General features: G+C 34.0%; 1 protein-coding gene across 11 annotated transcripts in view; it reads left to right on the forward strand.

The window, feature by feature from the left end:
* The window catches only part of LOC132952934 (RNA-binding protein Musashi homolog Rbp6), a 401,189-nt gene that overhangs the window by 359,666 nt on the left and 19,102 nt on the right, over positions 1-22,421 (forward strand). For 9 of the 11 annotated variants that reach the window (XM_061025455.1, XM_061025453.1, XM_061025459.1 and 6 more), the window contains 2 exons: positions 3,283-3,366; positions 7,340-7,399. In XM_061025455.1, the coding sequence (XP_060881438.1) occupies positions 3,283-3,366; positions 7,340-7,399 (144 nt within the window). The remainder of the gene's footprint in view (positions 1-3,282; positions 3,367-7,339; positions 7,400-22,421) is intronic. The other 2 variants (XM_061025457.1, XM_061025461.1) reach the window with 1 other exon arrangement.

Consider the following 22,421-nt stretch of genomic DNA (forward strand, 5'->3'; position numbering starts at 1 on the left):
ACCGGCACCGAGCCATGAGTGTTTGGGAGGGGGGCACGAGGGTGGTAAAATGAGGGACATGCAGGCTGGGTAAGGGGTGAATTGGGCTGGCTGGCTGACACTCGCTGTTGGGTTCGCATAACAAATTATTCTAAGACACGACTAATTCCTTTATCGTGTCCGGCGTTCCCGTCGTCGCAGTTCTCATTAATCCGTTCGATATGTATCGCGTCAAAACGATTCATTTTAATCATAATAATTTACAAACAAAATTATATTAATTTCGTCCGTCAGAACTATAATATTATAATAGTATATACATTCTGTACGAACTTTTAATTTTCGTACAACAACCAAACGCAGTACGAAAATGTCACTGTGTGTCAAACCATCGCCGTGGTCCTTATCTGTCGAAAAATAGTTTGTTCGCAAAAAATAAAAATGACATTTTATGCATAATATAATATTAATGTTGTATATTCTTTTGTTTCGAGAGAAAACATTTGGAAAATCCCAAATATACACATATTATTTTTAAACATGCATTTATCCGCAGCCGTTTTAATTACGGATAATAACTGCGTCAGCCGCTGGCTCGTTCTTTTTTCCATTTTTCCATTTTTTTTTTATTTTTTTATTTAAGCCCCTTGTCACTCCAAAGCACTAGAAGGGATACGGCGAAGCTTTTCTGGTATGCCCGACAAATGGATTCGTGTACGTCCAAACAGTCATCGCGACAGTGCCAAGACAGATGATCGTCCCCTCGAGCCGCGCACTGTCGCGTTTGCGTTGCGCGCTGAGGGATGGAATGGAAGGGAGGGGAAAAAACATTTGACATTCATCCCTCTTTTTATACCGAATTTCCGCTCATTCAGAGAAATACTCGAGATCCGACCGGGTACGACGAATCACCATAATGAATTCGCGATATCAATCTTCGGTATACAAAATACCCTGCGAGTGCGTTTGTGCGGGGTCGGTGGGTGGGTGGCACTCGTCAGCGACCGACGAAATCGTGCGAAAACCATTATTTATGATGCTCACGTTATATTATTATTGCTGTTTCTCTTCTAGACTGTTGTATATAATATATGTGTATAATGTATACCTATATGTTTACATTAGCTGTACTTCACATGCTGTATACAGTGTGCACGATATATGTATAATTATATACATTTTGGGGCGGCGAAATAATATTATCCTTCCATTGAAAACCGGCGCCGATAAACACTCGAAAATCGTTGTTCGTTAGAATAGATGTCCCACTAACTTTGATTTGTCCTCGCCACGCGACAAACGTGAAAATTATACTCACCTAAATATTCTATAATATCGCATTCTGACCGAACCATCACGCGTTTCGAACCGAATATTTAAAATGTTTTGTTTGTTTTTAACGAAACCTACCTTATATTTTTTGATTACATAACAATACTTGCGAATTAAAAGTTTTTTCAACTACTATAATATGCAGTAAGTTACCTATCTATAGTAAAACATTTTATATAGCCAAATCGCTTGTCTCGCAATTAAAATACTGCTATTTATATTAATTTTTTTCGTATGATACTTTTGTATTAAATGATTTTAATAATATTATAATGCTCGTTGATTTCATCTGTATTCAGACTTTTTAATCATTATAAATCGTTTGAAATGAGGAATTAAGAACGGGACAAATTATAAAGTCTGTTGGTTTATTATTTTTTAATATTATATAATATTATATATATATATTTTATTCAAATTATGTAGCGTTTTATGTCGTTATTTATTTTGTTCTTATAAAAATCTGCTTTTATAATACAAAATCTGACAATTATTTAAACGACGCACAATTAAGAAATGTTTAATTCATTGAGATATTAATATCTCATTTGGACGTAAAAGGAATAAGAGGAGATGTAATCACATTCATAAAATGTATAGTTTTGAGCTTTGCTGCGGGAGACGTAACAATAAATCACCCAACTCGTATAACAAAACATTATACATTCCAAGTTTGAATATAATATAATTCGAATGAAAAAGCTAGCAGTTCTCGATATTATGATTATTTTATAACGACCTAAAATAATACAAAATTACAATTAACTCGTATAAGGGCATTTTTAACGAGTGTTTATAATCTATTTTTAAATGGAATTTTGCTGTGCAACACTCAAACTATATTATCGGATTAAATTATTAAAAATTACAAATGTTTTGAAACATACATAAACGCGTCCTGATAATATTTTGTATTATTTAGACAAAAGTATTGAAAGTTCGGTCAACGGACTGCAGTGAGAACTTGAATGACGTGTATTGCTCATGGACTTCTATAATGTATACAAAAGAAGTGGAATACGTTGGGTGAAATGTCATCCCTCTACACGTTTTTGTTCAAGCATTTCACTCCCCCATACTCGATTTCCTATCAAAATGCTACCACTACCTTAGGGGCTTCTTTAATCGATTACACGTTTCAACTATTAACATCAAACGTATATAATTAAGTACAATGTGCACTTAAAATAATATTTTAAAGTTTTTTTTTATCGCGTAAGTCCTGCAGGAACATAATATTTAGTATATTCATTATGTAGGCGTACATATTTAGTTAAATAATATTATTAATGTCTTTTAATGTTATAATACATAAAATATGGAGTATAGTTTAGTCAATATTAAATATTTTATTGCATTAATGACAAAACTGATTTTTTTTTTTTATCAATTTCATAGTAACAAAAAGCGAAGAAAAGAAAACATCAGTTCGAAATTTACCGTATTTGTATATTAAAAACCAACAATGATCTATTTAGTGTTTTCCATGACTTCTCCAAACTCAAACACGCGCAACATCCGGTCCGTCGAAGGCTTAGCATATTTTTGTAGTTGGTTATTTTCGTGCTGCAGATACGACATTTGAAATAAAATAAATATTGCGTCATTCTCGTCATCCTGCGTCACATATCGCGACCACCACCCTGTATACAATATGTTATATTATTTGTATATAATATGCCGACTGCCGACGCTATAAACGTCTAGCCGTTTCATCGTAACTTCCGGGCGTGCAACGATATAATATATATTATCATGATATACCCTATACGCGTTCGTTCCCGGACGATATAGGTACCTTATGGCTTATATGTAGTGGCGCGTATACGCTCATTTCCGTTTTCAACGCGCGTTTATATTATTATTATCATCATTGTTATTTTTACGGTTATTGTTATCGTTATCGTTTTACTTTGAACAATTTTCCCGTGTATATAATATACTAATCACGTATGTGTGTTTGTGTTTCAGGTTTTCCGGCGGCTGCGTACGCGGCTTACGCCTCTAGCCGAGGTTTTTCGGGTTACCCTAGTTTCGGACTCTCGTATCCAGCAGGTAATAACCACGCACAGGTCACTGTGCTCCCTTTTCCCGCACTGCTTGACCATCACCACAACCATCACAACACCCATCCTTTCTATATGCATGCCATGCCTCTGTGAACATAATTATTATTATTATTATTACTATTATTATTATTATTATTATTATTATTATTCTTATTATTATATTATATTATTATTATTATTATTATTATTATTATTATTATTATTAATGACGACACCAGTGCTCCGGGTCGAATTCGCAAAACCGAAAGTGTCATCCGCTCCGTTGGTTTCCATCGTTGAGATTTGCGCATAAAATATTTTAAATATAATAATATATTATTATATTATTATACTCGTTGCACTGTTCGCCGGACGCCAACACCGATGACCTCCCTACACCCAACCCCACGGAGTGATATCGCATCCCTCTTCGATCTACAATACAACTATTACCTACGTACAATATCCACGTGTGTGTTTGTTTATATTATAATATTTTTCAGTGTTTGTGTGTGCGTGTGCGTGTGTTTGTGTTTATTGTTTGTTTCTCCGCCCCCATATCGTCGTCCGCTGTCGTGTGTATTGCTCGTCGTCTGAGTTTCTTATTTTTTCGTTTTATTTATACTCATAATATTTATTATAATACTCACTCACTCACTCACTCACTCATAAGTTTTCTTATCCGTAACAATGATGATATCATCATATTATCAAATGTGCGAGACGTGGTTTGCGAACGTTCGGCCCAGACGCTCGGCCGGAATAACTGCTCTCTTATAAAATAATTTTGCTATATAAACGTAAAAAAAAAAATACATACATAAAATGTATCACTTAAATATTACTATATACTATCATGTGTCTATGCGCTTACTTATTATTTATTTTTATTGTAATAACAATAATTTATTTTATTATGCGTTTTAAATCGGCTACCGCTAACATTATATACAGTATGTTTATGTATATATTCTATACATTTACATATTTTGAGTCGTCCATAATACGTCTCGCTTTCGGTCTGTTGTTGATTTTTTTTCGTTTTTTTTTTTTTTTTATTGTTCCAGGGGGGTGGGTTAATTTATTAAACATTTCATCGATCATTAGGTATACATATGGGACGTTATTATATATTATACATTATATAATAATTATTATATTAATCGATTAAAAAAAAAAAAAAAAACAAAAACAAAACTAAACTTCGAAACCGTTTCACGCCCGAGACGATATATTATATAACATTACCTTTATTGCATATATTTTTATCTCGTCGATATTACGCGACTAAGTCGTTGTCGGTCTTAAACTGTCCATAATTTTATATTATAATGTGTTACTCATGACGACGACGACGACGACGAGAACGACGACGATGACGACAAGTCGATATTACATAGTATATTCATAGTAGAGAGGATAATTTTCTTCACGGCATTCAAGCCGAACGTTTTTTTTTCACGCGAGTTAAATAAATTCTAGTCGTTTTTTTATAATATAACATAATATACATATTATATAGTGACCGGTTAGAATAATATATAATTCCGGTAGTAAATTAAATATTATTATTCAAACTTGCGCGTTAGTTTAGGTTTACGTATAATAATATATAAAATATAATAATAATATAATATACGATATTAATTAAACGTACGTTTCTCGATTCACGACTATAATATACATTATAATATTAATAATTATTATCATCGACTTATAGCTTTAGACATTTTTAATTACGATGTTTATTAGGTTAATAAAATTATTATAATATATTATATTGTATGTTTAACGAACAAACTTAGGCTTAGCAAAACAAATATATATATATAGTAGTAAATATTATATAATATAATATTATTATTAGGGACAAGTGTAAATTTGCAAAAATAAAAAACAAAAAAACACTGTTATTGAAACAAATATAATTGAAAACGATATATGTTCATCGCCACGATGGTTTCTATTAATTGTCATAATATTGTTTGCTTCGTTTTATTTTTTTTTGTTTTTAACACATAATTGTTTGTTTTTTTTTTAATCTGTTATTATAATTTTTTTTCTACTCTCCGACGATGTACCTTTTTTTTTGTTTCTTCAAATGTGTTACAAAATAAAGTTCACGGCCGTTTGCCTATTATAATATAAATATACATATTATATTATATATCGGTTAATAACCTATAAATGTCACGACTAAAATAATTAATCAAAAATTCTGTGATAAATCGCTATATACCGTTGTACATTATTTGCGTGTATTATAATATTATTATAATTCATATAGTAATAATCTTTTGGTTTTGTTTCGTTTTGGATATATTTTTTTTTTTAAGAACCATTCTTTTTGTCTACAATTTTGTCATTAATATTTTGTTGTTACCGCGTCGAATTTTTACCCGTTAACGTTTGTCATCGCTTTGATATAGTAATAATATTACACACTTTTGATAGTGCCGCGTCAACTATATAAGTTTTTTTTATAAGTTTTTTTTTGTTTGTTACGATCGTTGCAATTCATGTATACTACTACTATTCTAGTGTGTGTCCGTACAACCATTTCGTGTACACAAAAAAATGTTATTATGTATATTGCTATGAAACGGGTTAGTCAATTAATTAATAATGTCAGTCCGATAGTTCACAGTAGCATGGTCCAATGTGTTTCATTACGGCAAAATAATTTTAATACATATATATATAAATATATATATAGTAAAACGATAACGAAAAAAAAATATACGAAAACAATTATTAATATAATATAGCATATTGTGTTATATATTATGTTTAATGGAATTGTTACACTGTTCTTTGGCCCGAGGGTCCGACTAGTCTAATTTTTTTTTCTTCATTCTGTCAGAGAAGGTTCCCAGTAAAATTAAACGGCTAGGTGTTTTTAATGTTAAATAATAGGAAATAATATTATTTAGATTTAAGAAACTTATTTAAAACACAATATTCAGCAATATTATGTAAATGTTTATATTATATTATAAACGAATGATGATGACCCAATTATACTATGTGGGATTCTCGTTGTTAAATATAATTATCCTATACTTTATGTTTGTAATTTTAAAAGTTAATTATTACTGTATTGTAATACTATAAAATAATGATAATTATTGTTTTATAACAATGTATAATATGGGCAATTTAATGTCTCATAATAAAAATCTATTATGTTACATACAATGATTATTCTATCAAATAAATTTAAATAAATTATTGATAATATACAAATCACAAATGTTTTAATTTATGTAGGAGTACATTTTTGATTTATATCGACCAGATATACGTTCTTTAAAATTGATTATATTTCTTTAATTTTATTATATTTTTTTTCGTTATTATTATTTTAATTTTTTCTTTCTCTCTACCGTAATACATTCCAAAGGCTCATCCATTCAAAGAAGGTTTTGCATAATTCATTATTTTTTTTTTTTTTACTCCCAATCCTGGTTCTTAAAAACAATTTGTTTCGATTGACGGCGTCGTCTGAAACCAACGACCGCAAAGTATACCGTACCGATTTGCATTATTTTCGTTTTGTATATCATATAAGACCCTCTATATCCATCTCTCCCTGTCTCTCTATAAATATATATATATTTAAATATACACATACGCGCAAATAATATATTTTCAAACATATTACAATATTATTATATTTGGCCGAGCTACTTATCGTAGTTACTACTTAGTTTTTTGCCTGAGCTGTCGAATATAAAATCCAAATTAGATTTCCTCATTAGCGTAGAAGACGTGCGTACTCGTATATTATATACATAAATGTTACCGTATTATATCGTATCGTACCTTCGTTGAGTTGAGTTGAAATTTGTTGTTGTTTTTAGAATATGATATTTATTTATTTGTCCAAGTATTTGTTTAAAACGTTTCAATACAATGATCAAATTTTCAAATTTTTTGTTTATACGTTTTGTTTTTGTTTTATTTTTAACATTTTGTAGGGGTCGCCATTATCGGGACCAGACCTCGGTGCGGTATTACTCCAGCCCAATGCCATAACGGTAAACTATTCATCATTACATTTTTTTTCGATTTTGTCATATACCAACCATAACGTATAAAACGATAATAATATTAGACGGTCATACATTATTTTAATATTTTTACTATTACGACCACGACACGGTAAACTCTTATAATAGGTATAATAAAGGTACTATATGATATAATACTATAGCTGCACTTTCCGGGAAAGACCTCCGGAGGATTAGACGATCTTGTTTTTAGTGTTCTGCACCTGTGCTGTGCGTAGGATAATATCATCATCATCATCATTATTATTATTATTATTCATTTATGTTAACCCTTAACCGATATTAGTATATATTATATTATATAAGCGTAATATAACGCGTGCGTCGTATATTGATATAATGAACAAATGTACCTATAATATCGTCCATACTTCACCGTGAAGAATATTATAGGCACATTAAAGTTTTGAACACGTATTAATATTACTATTATTATTAATATTATTTATTATACGTCCTTTTTGATGGCACAAACGTAATATTTCGTCTAATCGACATGATAATAAAAATCTTATAATTTTGTAACGGCCGAAACGAAATTCGAATGGTACGAGGAGGTTACATACACTAGCTATACAAAATTGAAAATATTTTATCATGTTATGGGTGACGTCAGTCCGGGAAGGATTCCAAATATAACCGAAGTAGGTGGATGAGTCTCTTGGATATTTCATTTATTTTCTCTTATTCCTCATACATACTGGATTTTTACGTATTTATTTATCTCTTCTGTTATTATTATCTTTTTTTTTATTTATTCATTTTACCAATAACGACGCAGCTCGTTTCGGAAACGTAACAGCAGCGATTTTTTTTGTTTTGATTTTTTTTTCTGTTGTATTTGGTCTATACAAGTCATATATCTTATCCCAACTATATACATATAATATACGGGTTGACCCCGAACCGTGCGTAAAACCATATATGATATGAGTGTACGAATACGGAACGCATATGGAAAAAAAGACAATATTTATATACAAAAACAAACGGAAGAGCGATGTAATAAAGGTGTGTGTATGCTATATCCAACCGACGGTGGTGTGCGCGGCATATCGAAGAATACGCAGATGTTTCCTGACGATTTCTTCTCCGATAGACACGAGTAAATATTCAATATTACAATTTATATACAATAAGTATATACTACGTATTATACTATTATTATTATTATTATTATTTATTTATTAATTTTTTTTTAGCGGTATGAAAAAATCGTCCCGTTCCCAAAATTTGATTGTTTCCGTCTAATATTTAATAATAACACCTGCAGTAGAAGTCTGGCGAATAACTTTTGCGCGTTACAAGTTTTATCAGTATTTCACTCTTCCTCTTTGAATAATTGAAAAGTTAAAGTTTAATCGAATTCTCGAGCCCGGAGACGTAGCTTACAAATGTAAAACTCAATACAAATATTCCTCATAGAGTTCTTGGCCAGGCTTACAGTATATAATATTATTCATATTCATATTCATATTAATATTATTATTATTATTATTATTATATTTATTATTATTATTATTATTATTATTATTATTATTATTATTATTATTGATTATACATATTGTAGTGATTTTAGCCTAGCGGTATAGATTTAGTTATTATCCCGTTCGAATTGAACAAACATAATAATGTTTTGTATTTATCTTGTATAGTTATTATACTTTACATAGTGGCTTAAAATAGTAAAGAAAGACTTAAACGCAGTAATAATACCTAAACTCAATCGCGTGTTTGTTGAACACGGTAATATTGGTAATATAATTTCGTGGTCGCGGTGACAATAATACCTAATAATGTAATATTATTATTATTCTATTCGTTAATGTGGTGTGCGCACTGTGATATAATATTTTATTATTTTCGTTGTCGTTAAGATTTCTTATCTAGATAAGCCAGCTACACCACTGCTCGTTCCGATCCAACTGATGACATTTTATAATATCATTGTAATAATAATATAATAACCGTGGTAAAACGATTACCGTACATGCACAGGAAAGTCTGATCACAATATACATTATATCACTGTTGGACGATATATTATTGTGTTATTCGCTGTACGATATCGGTTTATTTCAAATACACTATTATGCATACAGTTGGACGTGTACAACAGTAATATATTATGATATAATATTATTGTGTGTATTAAAGTGTATAAGTATTTACTTAGATCGTATAGTTACTTAAATTATATTAGTACCTATATTATACATATCTTTACCTATTATTATTATTTTTATAACATATTTTATTTAGTAAAATAAAATAATATTTAGTACATTAGAAAATGTAAGTGTACGACACACGCTAGTTTGTTTAGAAAAATTTTAAAAACCGTATATATATATATATATTATATATAGATACATATATACTTATACTACCATCTATAGTCCGTATATACAGCATTGAAACGTTCCCCATTATCTATTATTAATATTTGTATTAGTTTTTATTATTATTACTATTACTTATCTATTATTAATTATTATTATTTTCGAGTATATTATATTAGTATGTACCCAGAGTATCGTATTTTAATCTTAGATGATCAGTATTTCGACTATTTCTACTATATTAATATAATAATATATATATCTACGTACGTATGACACAATGTATATTCAATATTGTAGTCAGTCGACCGTGTTAGGTGTCAATGGACTATATTATGTTATTGAATGTTCATCGTAATATAGCTAAATATATATGTGTATATATATATCTAATTTAATATATTACTCAAAGATTTTTGTAGGTATGTAGCATGGTTATTTAGACAACCGTGACATAATATTGGAATTTTTTGCTGTTCATGTCAGTAAAAATGAATTTAAATTAATATAATTATTATAATATAATATTATAGATTATATTATAATCTTTGATTTTACGTCTAAACGTTCTACGATTGCATTGTTGGAGATCGTTTTCCAACAAGGGCTCCACCATTTGCTACAATGTTACAATATGGTTTTATGAGACGGGTTTTTTATTTTATTAATTTCATTCCAGTGATGATCTATAACTATTTTTTTTTTCTTTTGCCCGGGTTGATAATTTTCCGATTAGGCTTCCCGAAGTAGAAGATAAAGCTGCATGCCACGGTGTGTTTATTTATTCTGAATATTATTTTCAGTTAATTTATTTCGCCAGATGGCGACGATGACAAACAAATTCCGGAACACCCGGATGATTGATTATCTGTTTCTCTGCTTGCGCGCTCTGCCTGCTCTCCCCGTCCGACACCCAGCGACCAATAAATGAGGGGGCGGGGTCCTCCCCACACCTCCTACCACACGTACTTGGTGATAAAAAAAAATTCATCATCAAATCCGTGGTCATGCATTAATGTAACAGTCCGGCGACCTCGATCGGAAACCTTTATCCGGAAGTAATCATAAAAAAATCCGATATCCGCTTCTCTTGAACAAAAAAAAAATATTGCCGATCACACGCACACACACACACACACACACACACACAGACACCCACATACACACACACCTATATAATAATAGAGAGGAAAAATCCTATCTCGTTCGATGTTCGGTTGATAAATGATAGTTTATATTATACACTGGGTCGGAGGAAAAAAAAATAAAATATATATCTATATAAAAAAAGTAATTGCGATTCCGTGGTTTTATGCGTTTTACGAGCAGCGGAGAGTGGCTGGCGGGTATTGCGATTGTTATGGTTTTTATGTGCCGGCGTTCGTTAATGTCCACATTATTGCTAGATAAAGGGTTCCTCCGTAAAGCCCCTGCAGCAGGTCTGTTATCCAAATGCCAGTCGCATTAAAAAAAAAAAAAAAAAAACGAAAACGAAAACGAAAAAAAAATATAAAACTAAAACAGAAAACAAAAAAAAAATAAAATAAAAAATGAAATAAAATAAAACAAAAACGACAAACAACCGAACCTCTCGGCCGCGCACTCCGCGTTTGCGGCGGAGAGCTTTAGCAGTCAGATTCGTTTTTACTTTATTTCCAGACGTTTTCCGAATTCCGCGCGTCTATATGTGTATAGTAATAATAGTAATATAATACGGGCCATTCGAGCACATGTTGGATGATTATGGTGGCCTCAGCGAATAATTTTATCGTCGGAAATATTTTTTTATTGTTGTACATGCGTATTCCGCCGCGCATAATATGATAGAATATATTATATCCGCGATAGGGTTATGGTCGGCGGCGGGTGGGGCACCTATATAATATATGACATTATATACATACACGCACGACGGCTGTTATTGTATATTGTTACTACGTTTGTATATAAGCAACCATACACATATATAATATTGCTACTCTCTGTGTGCGTTTATCGTTTCCGACTACATCGTCGCACAAACTGTAATCGCGTCCCTCGGAAGAATATGCGGATTAGTGCGTTACACTATTGCGGCTTTGATTCGGACGGAATTTTTGAACCGTCTTGGCACTCGAATAGATGCAGTAATAGTTTTCCAGAACCACACAAACACTCTGTATATTATATTATTTTACTATGAACGCGGTCGCAATACTATAATATTAATTTGTATATTGATATTGTGTGTATACGGTGGACGGTCACTTTAAACTTATAATCACCCTTCATCCCCCACGCACCTTCATTGTATACGCGTCCTACTCGCGTTACAGTTTGTTGACTTAGACTCAGCGCAGAATACAATGTATTTTTAGGATCGATGGAGTTCACGGCCAGGAAACTGTTATAAAAAAAAAAAAAATAATAATGACCGTCGAACAGCACAAGTCCAGTGTACGTAAACTTTTTGTTCGAATTGAGTTGTCGTGCTTTCTAAAGTTTTCCGGTTTGTTTTCGTTCCACGCTCCAGAGACCGAAACAGTGCCCAAGTCCTATGTATACGACGACAATAATACTAACAATAACAACACTTGTACTTTGCACATAACATAATCTTATAAGATTTCTTCGGTTGTTACACGCGCTCGACGGTCTCGACTGGTCCACGAAACCATCTACCGGAAGCGTATAATATAATATACGACCCCCCTCCCCCCCGAAAACTCTGCCCGAAGCGCTCCGCTAGTTTACGTCTTCTGAACTCCAATCGATAGCACACAGATCATAACAATATATCATAAGGATCGCCCAGGACGAGTACATATTCGACAGACGCGACGAAGTAGCAGTTCGATGGTATAGTCGCGTGCGCGGGCGGGTATGAGACCAAAAATTATTTTGCCAACTGGAAAACCAGCACACCCGAATTTATCGCATTATCCGCTCGTGTTCAACAATAACTTTTGGAGGGCGTGCATAAGTCATACACATTTTATATACTATATATACGAGCGTGCGTGCGGTGATATATAGCCGCGAGTTATCGTTTTTGCTCATTGTCACGAACGTATCGCACAATAATTGGACGCCGCGGTATAATATGCAATATAATAATATAATACATAAATCGTCGGATTTCTTCTTTTGCAAATACTACAATAATAATACGCGAACCGTATCGCCACACCAGCCGGGCGACCGTTTGTTTTCACGAACTCCAGCAGAAAAGTTTTCGTAAACAATGATGTCTCCACTGCCTCCGTTATTCCTTTGCGAAACAAAAACCAATGTTTTCGAGACCCTATAGACCGATAAAACACGATATTCGCCCCACACTCTGCGTATATACACTTAGTGCAGCAGTGCTGCGTTATCGCAATACGGCGCAGTGTGTGCTATTATCTAAATCGTCGCTATTATAATATTATAATGATAATATAATAATCATCGACGCAGAGTTGGAAACCGACCGGAGGCGAAACTTTAGACCACACGGCCACCGACAGAACCCGACTCTCGGTCGTTATTCGCAATAATTATAATAGTTATTATTATAATCGTATAATGAATCGGTATTATATTAAACTATTAACCTCGTATCTATGGCACGATGGCACACTCTCGCGTCGTGCCCATATTTTACGTGTATATATATATATATATTATTATACAAAGTGCCATCGTTCGTCCTCAAAGAAGACCTCTGTTCATCCTCGTTTGCTGTATATAATAATATTATATAATCATACGCTCCTCTGCCTACCTTAAACTTTAAAACTTACATCGTAACCTTACTATTTGAACATTTTATGGAAATCAATATTTCCACTTTTAAACATTTGCATAAATCGGTTGTGTCAAGTTTTAGAGGAAACAAGATACTTTTTTTTTATATATATACCACTGTAAACTTTATAATATGCAGCATTTCGGTGGGTCCACTCTAAAATGAAAATATCCGATTTAATTATTTATACACCATTTATATAATATAATTTATTTTATTATTGTATTTAATTATTATAACATAAGAAATTCTCCTGTCGTATTTTCGAGATGATATTTATACTATATTATAATATTGTGCATAGTTTAATTATTATTATTATAAACACTCAGGCCTCATATTACTGAATCATGTGAGTTATCGATCGACTAATATTATAATATATTTCTGCGTATAGGAAGGACGAGACCAATGATTCTCCCTACTATATTTAATATCCTTTTCGTAGATACGCATCTTTACGTGTACATAGTAGGTACTTCCAATTTTTATATGCACACATTTAAACATAATATAATTCATGTTAATAATACCCTAAAAAAATTACGTTTAAAAAAGTTATTTAAAGCGATAAAAAATGCGTTTGGGGTGGTTATGAAATCTGAATACCTATATGACATTGGATATTATGTGAATTTTCCAGATGTATCAAAAACTTGATTTCGCACGAAATTATTATTTTTTGGCTTACAACTTAAGTTATATTCACCAAAGTGCTTAATTAATTTTGATTCATTACTAATATTCGAAACGTTATGCATAACTGTAAAAATTATTTGTACATCATAGAAGTAATAATAATATAGAATTTTTCATAAAAACTTCTCAATAATTATCTTTCATTGAAATGTATATGACGACAACTTATCATTATTATACGAAATTCGTTGGAATGAAAAATCATAAAATGACATATTCAATTATAATATATATCATTCTTACTAAACATCGATTCTGTATATATTGTTATTATTATCATTGTGATATTTTCATAATTTACTCTGATGGAAAAAAGCGATCCACGAGTTCCTGCGAACTCAGAACTCATATCCGGATATTTCTGCTGCACTGTCGTACTCTCCGCCTCTCACTCACTCCCCTTTCTCTCTCTCATAACTATATTTATATAATATACAATACATGCCCATCAAACCGTATAGACGCGACTTTGGATGTATTGTTCTCTTTCCATTTGTTCCGCGGAAGTTGAGGCGTGAGTATAATAATATTATATCCACGTTTGCGTGCATGCGAATAATGCACGTTGCCGGAATACGCAACGTTATTAATAATAGTTATAATTGTTATTGTAATACACTAACCTCCGGACCGTCTCGCGATCGTAAACGTATAAATATAGTTGTAGTTATGATAATAGTAATAATAATAATAATAATAATAATAATAATAATCGTGCTGCTACTACTACAGACTAATACTACTGCTACTACTAACTACTACTATTATGCGATTCGCGCTGACGATTGATTTTATTATTCCAATTGTAATTATTAATATTTATAATATATTATGTTATATTATTCAAATTTTGAACACCATCACCATTGCTTTCGACCGTTTTATCATATTTTTACAAACTCCACAGCCGTACTCGGATGAATTGTTTGGACTTATCCGTCAGTCCTCCTTCTCTGCCCGCGCGTGTAAATCCTCCACTAGCTCTTTATTAATATTACGCGTGCGATTTACGGCTTTACCGCGATCTCCAAACGACCGTTATACTGATATACCACATTAGGCAGGTAGTATTTTGCGATAATATTTGGACGCACATTTTGATGGATGCATAATCGATGGCGACTACCAGAACGGAGAGGGTTCGGGGGACAGGTCCGCCCTTATTTATCTATTAAATTGTCCCGCCACCCCCACATTTTCACGTATTTCGTGTGCGTTTATATTTTTATCTTTTTGTCGCAATCGCTGTATTATTATTTTTTCCAACTCGCAGGCTAAACACGGTTTTTTGTCCTCTATTAAATACAATGGTGTTGTTAACTAAAAATGCGCTCATTGGGTGGGTTATGTTGGGGGGGGGGGGGGAGAGGGTGGAGTGTGAAAACTCGACGCGTGCGAATAACCGACACGCCGCACTGGGGTTGTAGGGAAATAATAATATATGTTGTTATATTTATAGCCTAACGACCAAATATTTCTATCGCAAACGGAAGAGGACTCGACTAGTGTAACTACTGTTTTATTTATTTTTTGATATAGGTACCCCGCGCACTCTTATTTACAATCGATTTTAAACCATAATTCATTCGTAAACAGAAACCGTCAATTTTTATGTTTTTATGTACCAACGTGTACGCAAAATATGTTCGAGTCTATAGTGTTATAGCAGAAATAAAAACGCTACACCTCCCCCCTCTCCCCGGATGAAATGCTCGTCTGTTGTAGCACGGTGATATCATACTATTTAATTTATGTTTGCGCACATAACGGTCTATACTCGGCATCATTACGCAACGCTGGTTAATAATTTAAATTATAAATTTTCGATTTTGAAAAAAATTCTTAGGGCCAACTCGGTCCCTTAAACAAATCTGTCCCGCCACGCTCTATTATAATAATGTATAATATCTTACGGGCTGGCAAATTAAATTTGATGGGCTTAATTATTCGAGAATAGACTGTGATACTATTGTAAATGTTTATTTTTTGTAATGAGAAGAATATTTAAATGAACTATGAAAAAAAAACACGCACAAAATAGTGTATTCACGCCCCGGAGAGTTGAAAAAATGAAAACGGTGAATTCGTGAAACTCGCTTGGACGATGTAAAAATAAAAATAATAAGGATATCACTGTTTATCGTATACGCGTGTACATGTATATATATATTATATATATTATGTAACTGGATCGGCCGTCGCCGCCGTGTAAATAATTTCGTTCACGCGCCTCGGAAATAGCATACATATATAATATATACATATTGTATTATTGTAGTCGACGTTTGCGATGTTTTCCGACAAATTGGGTAGACGCGCTCTCGCTTTACACACTCACCGCCCGTCCGCCCACCCCTTCTCGACGAGCTGTGGAGGAAATTCATAATCTCGCACAAACAGAAGCTTTTGTTTTTATTGTTATTATTTTTCTCCCGATATATACGTATGTACGCGCATGTATATACTATGTATTATGTATATATATATAAATACGTGTATGTATATATTATTAGATTTCCTTTTTTTTCGTCAGCGTCGAAAAACCGTTGGCGAACTGTGGAAAGAGACCGAGATAAACAGAGAGAGAGAGATAGAGAGACGAAACGAAGCGAACGGAGGAAAAAAAAACCTCCAGTCAAATATAATAACATGAAGCAATTAACGAAATGGAATTGTTAAAAATTAATTATTTATTCGGATGGTTAGAGAGCCATCGGAGCGCGGCCAAAAAACGCGTCGGTCGGTCCGGTGGAGGGATGGGGACCAAGCATGAAGTCGGCGGAAAAAAAATATGACTGAACTCCGACGGTTCTCTTAATCCGCATTTGAAATTATAATAATTTGCAATTAGTACTGCTGCCAGTCGCGCAAAGTCGGCAATATAAATACGAGCACGCGATTTTCGAACTATACGAAAGGAGGAAAAAAATATTAAATTTAATATTACACAATAAAGAAAAATACTACAGATAAATCTTAAAACGCATTAAGTTGTTCTCTAGAAATAAAAACAGACGATGTCTCGCTATTATACCAATAACGCGTTTCTAATTTTTCACGTTAATATTATCAATCGCACATCGCATTTATAATATTCTATTTGCATTCCTTCCGCCCTCATATAATGATGTTGTCATGCTTATGAAAATCATTTATACAGTAAGATTGAGAAGATCAAGTGCCCAATTCACTATTTTGAAAAAGATTGTTTTTGAAGTACAAAATTTGTTTTTTAATAATCAACATTTTTGGATCAGATTATTTAATCGTAGCCCGTAAAAAAAAATAAAAAAATAAAAAATTGAGTACGAAATAAAAATGTATATTTAGTTATCTATTAAAAAGATTCTTTGGTCTCGTGAAAAAAGTGAAAGTTGGAATTGGCCCTTGTTCTTATTAATGTTTCAATTGCACTTGTTAGTGCGCAACGACTGTCATCGTTCTCTTAAATATTACTAAAGATAAGAAGTACGGCAGGTGTCATTTCATGGTGGCAAAAATAGGCATAACATCCCCTTAAAATTATTCGTATCCCCACCATTTATCTTACGAGCCCCTTTGATCACTACGCAACTATATTATATATCTACATTCTAAATATCCGAACAACTGTTGTTATCATGTACAGAAGCCGGATAAGAGGACCCTACAATGTGGCGGTTTATATGACCTTGGTGGCGGTTACTATTTCGGCGCGTTGAGAAGTTTTTATTTCTATTTTCATATAATATTTGTTATACCGTCCACGCAGCGCCGCTGTCATATCGCGATGGAATGTTTTTTCTTTTTTTCATAATTTCCTTCTTTTCAGTATATTTCAAGCTGCAGACGTCGGAATAAACAATTTTTGTTCGTCTCCCGCGCGTACATATTATTGTTTTTCTCGAATAATTCTAAGTGAGCGGCAGTGACATGACACTGGCGCGTCCTGAAAATTTAATCTCCTCGTAAATATATGGTTCGAATAAAATATGTCCGACTGCAGAGTATACCTATACCGCCGTATGCGCCATGGTATTACTGTATATAAACTCGCGATTTATACATATTTCAATCGTTTCCGTTTGCGCGCACTATATAATATCTCTCTCATCCACAGGTCGGCTTCTATACATATACAATATTATACAATATTTACATTTTACTATGCCGATGCCGCAACCCGAGCGCGTACGAACAACCGAAATGGCAACAAAAGTAGGTTAGGTATATACCTGCCTATACTACAATATACACGAGTCACCATGGTATCCGAACCAACGCGATACGTCTGTGACGAAAATCCCTATTGTTATAAAACATTAACGAAACACGCGACTTCGTTAAAATCAAAACCCGAATTCGGTCGTCGCAGTATGAATAATTCACTCGCCGGCGAGATGCGAAGTCGACGTCCCTGTGATGACGTGAGCGCGAAACGTTGAGAATTTTTAAAACGTGACCTCCGAAAACGTCGGCTGGGGAGACCCCTCCTCGAATGACTATAGAATTAGTGAACGCCGTATCGTTGTCGTCGTCGTCGTCGTTGTTGTTGTTGTTGTTATTATTACTATTACGTACCGCGCGTGTAATATCAACGTAATTATTTTTCACCGCGTCGTTGTCGTCGTCGACACAGCAATTTGAATTTATATTGCGTTTTAAAGTATTTCGCGAAGGGATACGCTCTGAAATGTATATTATATATATATATATATATATATATAAGCCATAAGCGTATAGTAAGTATATATTATACACGTGCGCTTAACGTCGAGTCGCGAAACGATCGTTTTAAACTCAAGTCGCGACGTGTCCCGGGCAATATCGTTGATTCATGGAAGAAATAAACTTATAATTATCGTTCGTGTATTATGTTATGCGTATAACGGGTATACTGCTGTAGTCACCAATAGCCGACGACCTTTGCGGACAAGAGAAAAATTCGATCGTTTTTCCGCGTTCGTGAAATATAATAACACGTGTCTTGCTATGATGCGGTTCTCGCGACGTTCCCGCAGTGTGTACTATTATATAATTATATTACGCCGACAACTGTGTTGGGTAGTAACCGCGAATTCGTAACTAAGGGTGTCACTTAATAAGTAAAAATAAACCTTGCCCTTGCTCCTCCACCCCGGCCCCACCATTAAAAACCGTTGTAAGATATAAATACGTTAGGTATGGCCTTCAATTTCCACCCCGGCCGATCGTTGTCCATTGTTGCACGCCTATTATAATACTATGCTTTACGCGGCTAAAAAGTATAAGCTAATGCGAAATACTGTGTAGCAGTTTACAATCAAATAATATTATTGTTAGGTCGGTGAATCGATTACATTATTTCAATGCTTTTTCCTGCCTACTTCAAACCTGATTAAGTCTGCTGGAAAATATTACTATGAGCGTATTACATTCAACGCAGTCTGTAAAATAATATTACAATTTACAATACTTTGCGCTCAACCTCTGACCGAATAGGTAGGCAGCGCCAGCGCGTGACCCTGCGCAGCATTTACGTATTTTCAAATTATTCACTCAGGACTCTCGTGGGTAGCACGACTTTCCGGGGAACGAAATATTTTACTCTGTTACTCTTTCACATACGTACGTCGTTATACCATACACTCATAATACATTATATCCTCATAATATACGCCGTACACCCACCAAAATGTATTGCCCTGAGCGAAGTATTACGGCCATAACCCAACACTGCGGTTGTGATATATAACATTTAATAATATTATAGGCTCGCGGAGGGATACGTGTGTGTAAAAATTATACTATATTGTTGTATACCTGCACGCGGAGGGGGTGGTGGTGGTGGTGGTGGTGGTGGAGGTGAGGGCACGTTTTAATAATTACCATAATGGACCGTTCGTGCGTGGCGACCGCGGTGTATACTGCTCCGGCGAGCCCGGAAGAGGGTAGATCGCGGGAAGCTGCAGGGCCGTAAAGAAAGGATTACCGTGCGACGGGTATACGTATACATCATTATGCACATATATATTATACATATGAATATACGTACACGCGTTATATATATATATATAGTTGTGTGGCGTCGAGCTTTTCACCGTTCGCACGCCGTTATATCCGGTCGGGGCGGAAGGAGGATGACAAATGAACACGCACACACGCGAGTCGATTTATATTATTATTATTATTATTATTATTATTATTATTATAAATGTATACACACAAACACACGCACGCGCACACACACACACACAAACACACACACACACACACACACACACACATTATACGCTTATAATGTTTATTATTTATATATGGCGAGGGTCGTTGTGCGATGGCTGCAGCGGTGTGCGCGTCCCCGTTGACCGCGTGTGAAAGACGAACGATCGCTGCACGCCGCGCACTTCCGTTTTTCCGGTTCGTTTTTATTTTCTTTTTCTTTTCTGTGTTTATTCCGTATAACATAAATCGATATCGTCGTAAATAATAATAACAAATAACAATGCCCCGTGTTCGGGCTGGCAACTAAATACGTCATCGCGGCCACGTGCAGCGCTAATAATATATTAATATGATATTATTATAACGATAGCGTAATACCATGTTGCATAGTTATAACTTTTAATAATATTATCATACAATTCTTTAGCGAAGCGCATCCGCGGTCCCATATCGGCTATTGTAAAATATATAAACTATAATATTATTATAGTGGTGATGGGTGGGATTAGGTGGTGGTGGTGGTAGGTAGTGGAAACGACTATAATTTCACATTCGAACACTTATCAGCGCCCTGTAAGACTTACAGTGTAAGTATAGCTCCGCGTAAGTCTCGGCTTTTTCTTTTCTCTTTGTTTCGGTCGCTTTTTTTTAAAAAAAAAAGAAGAAAAAAGCGAAACGTTTTACCGCGCAATGTTCGTATATATAGGTACATCTGTCTGTTCGACCCGATGCGTTTATCCCGGACGCGACGCGTGCCATATAATAAAGTGTATATATGTATACTGTGTGTATATATATATATAGGTACGCTAGCACATTACAACACACGTATATACATGCGTTTTTACAACACGACTACCGTAAAAATTCTTCCGGCACTTAACCCCCTCACCCCCACGACCGCACACAACCCCCTCTACGGTGGCGTATATATATGACAGACACACATTATAACACACACATACATACACACACACACACACACACACACACACACATATATTATTATATCATATGAAATACGTGCGCAATGGATTCGCCGCTCGGGTGGAATACGAAATTATTGCCTCCGACCCCGAACACACGAAACTCGGCGTACCGCGCGTGGCGCTCGGCCTATGCGATTACAACGTACAATATGACATAATGTATTGTGTAACGTCGCGATAATATTAATGTTGTGTTATCATAGATCGACGTGTTTAATATCGTATACTATAATATGTGTTGCGATCTCGAATTCGGGCGCTTATACGGGAGCGAACGAGCGTTATTACAAAGGTCATACATCATACTGTGGGGCGAGAGGGGGGAGAGAGAGATAGAGGACGCGCACAGTGACGAATGACGATAACACGGTCGCAGATATCTGCAGGAGACGGTGCATGAATGTGGAGATAGTAGGGGACCGACGATACCAGTATATATGTAGGTATATTTCGAAAGCGTTAGTTTACGTATTATATTCAACTCGGTAATCCAATTCCGTCGGCACCTAATGCGTTTTTAATACAACATTATACCTATTTACGAGTCCATAATAATATTATGTCGTATTGATTTTTTTTAACATTATTATGATTGTTGTACAATATTCGATGTGTGTTGTTAAAAAGGTATTTATTTTTTCCAATATAAATTTGTTTTTTGTTTATAAATCCCGACTGGACCGATCGGAAGGGTGCCACGATATGGTCTACTCGATTGGTTCTGCTCGACAACTGATAAAATGCTGTGTTACATTTTTTTTTCAAGCCATTAAGTTTGCTGACGTCTTGCACGACATTTTTTTCTACGATCGTCGGCAGTTTTTCCTTGCGGTCAAAAAAAAAACAACCAAGCTAACCTCTTCAATAAGCACCAACTAGACATGACCATTGCGGGTCTTTATACCTACTTGCACTTATTCTTCCAGGAATATTTATTATTTATTATTTAATATTTATTATTTATTTTTCTAAAGTACACTTTAAGAATTACATTCCTATATTTACAA

The sequence above is a fragment of the Metopolophium dirhodum genome, chromosome 9 (genome assembly GCF_019925205.1).
Source record: "Metopolophium dirhodum isolate CAU chromosome 9, ASM1992520v1, whole genome shotgun sequence".
NCBI classification, from domain to species: Eukaryota; Metazoa; Arthropoda; class Insecta; order Hemiptera; family Aphididae; genus Metopolophium; species Metopolophium dirhodum.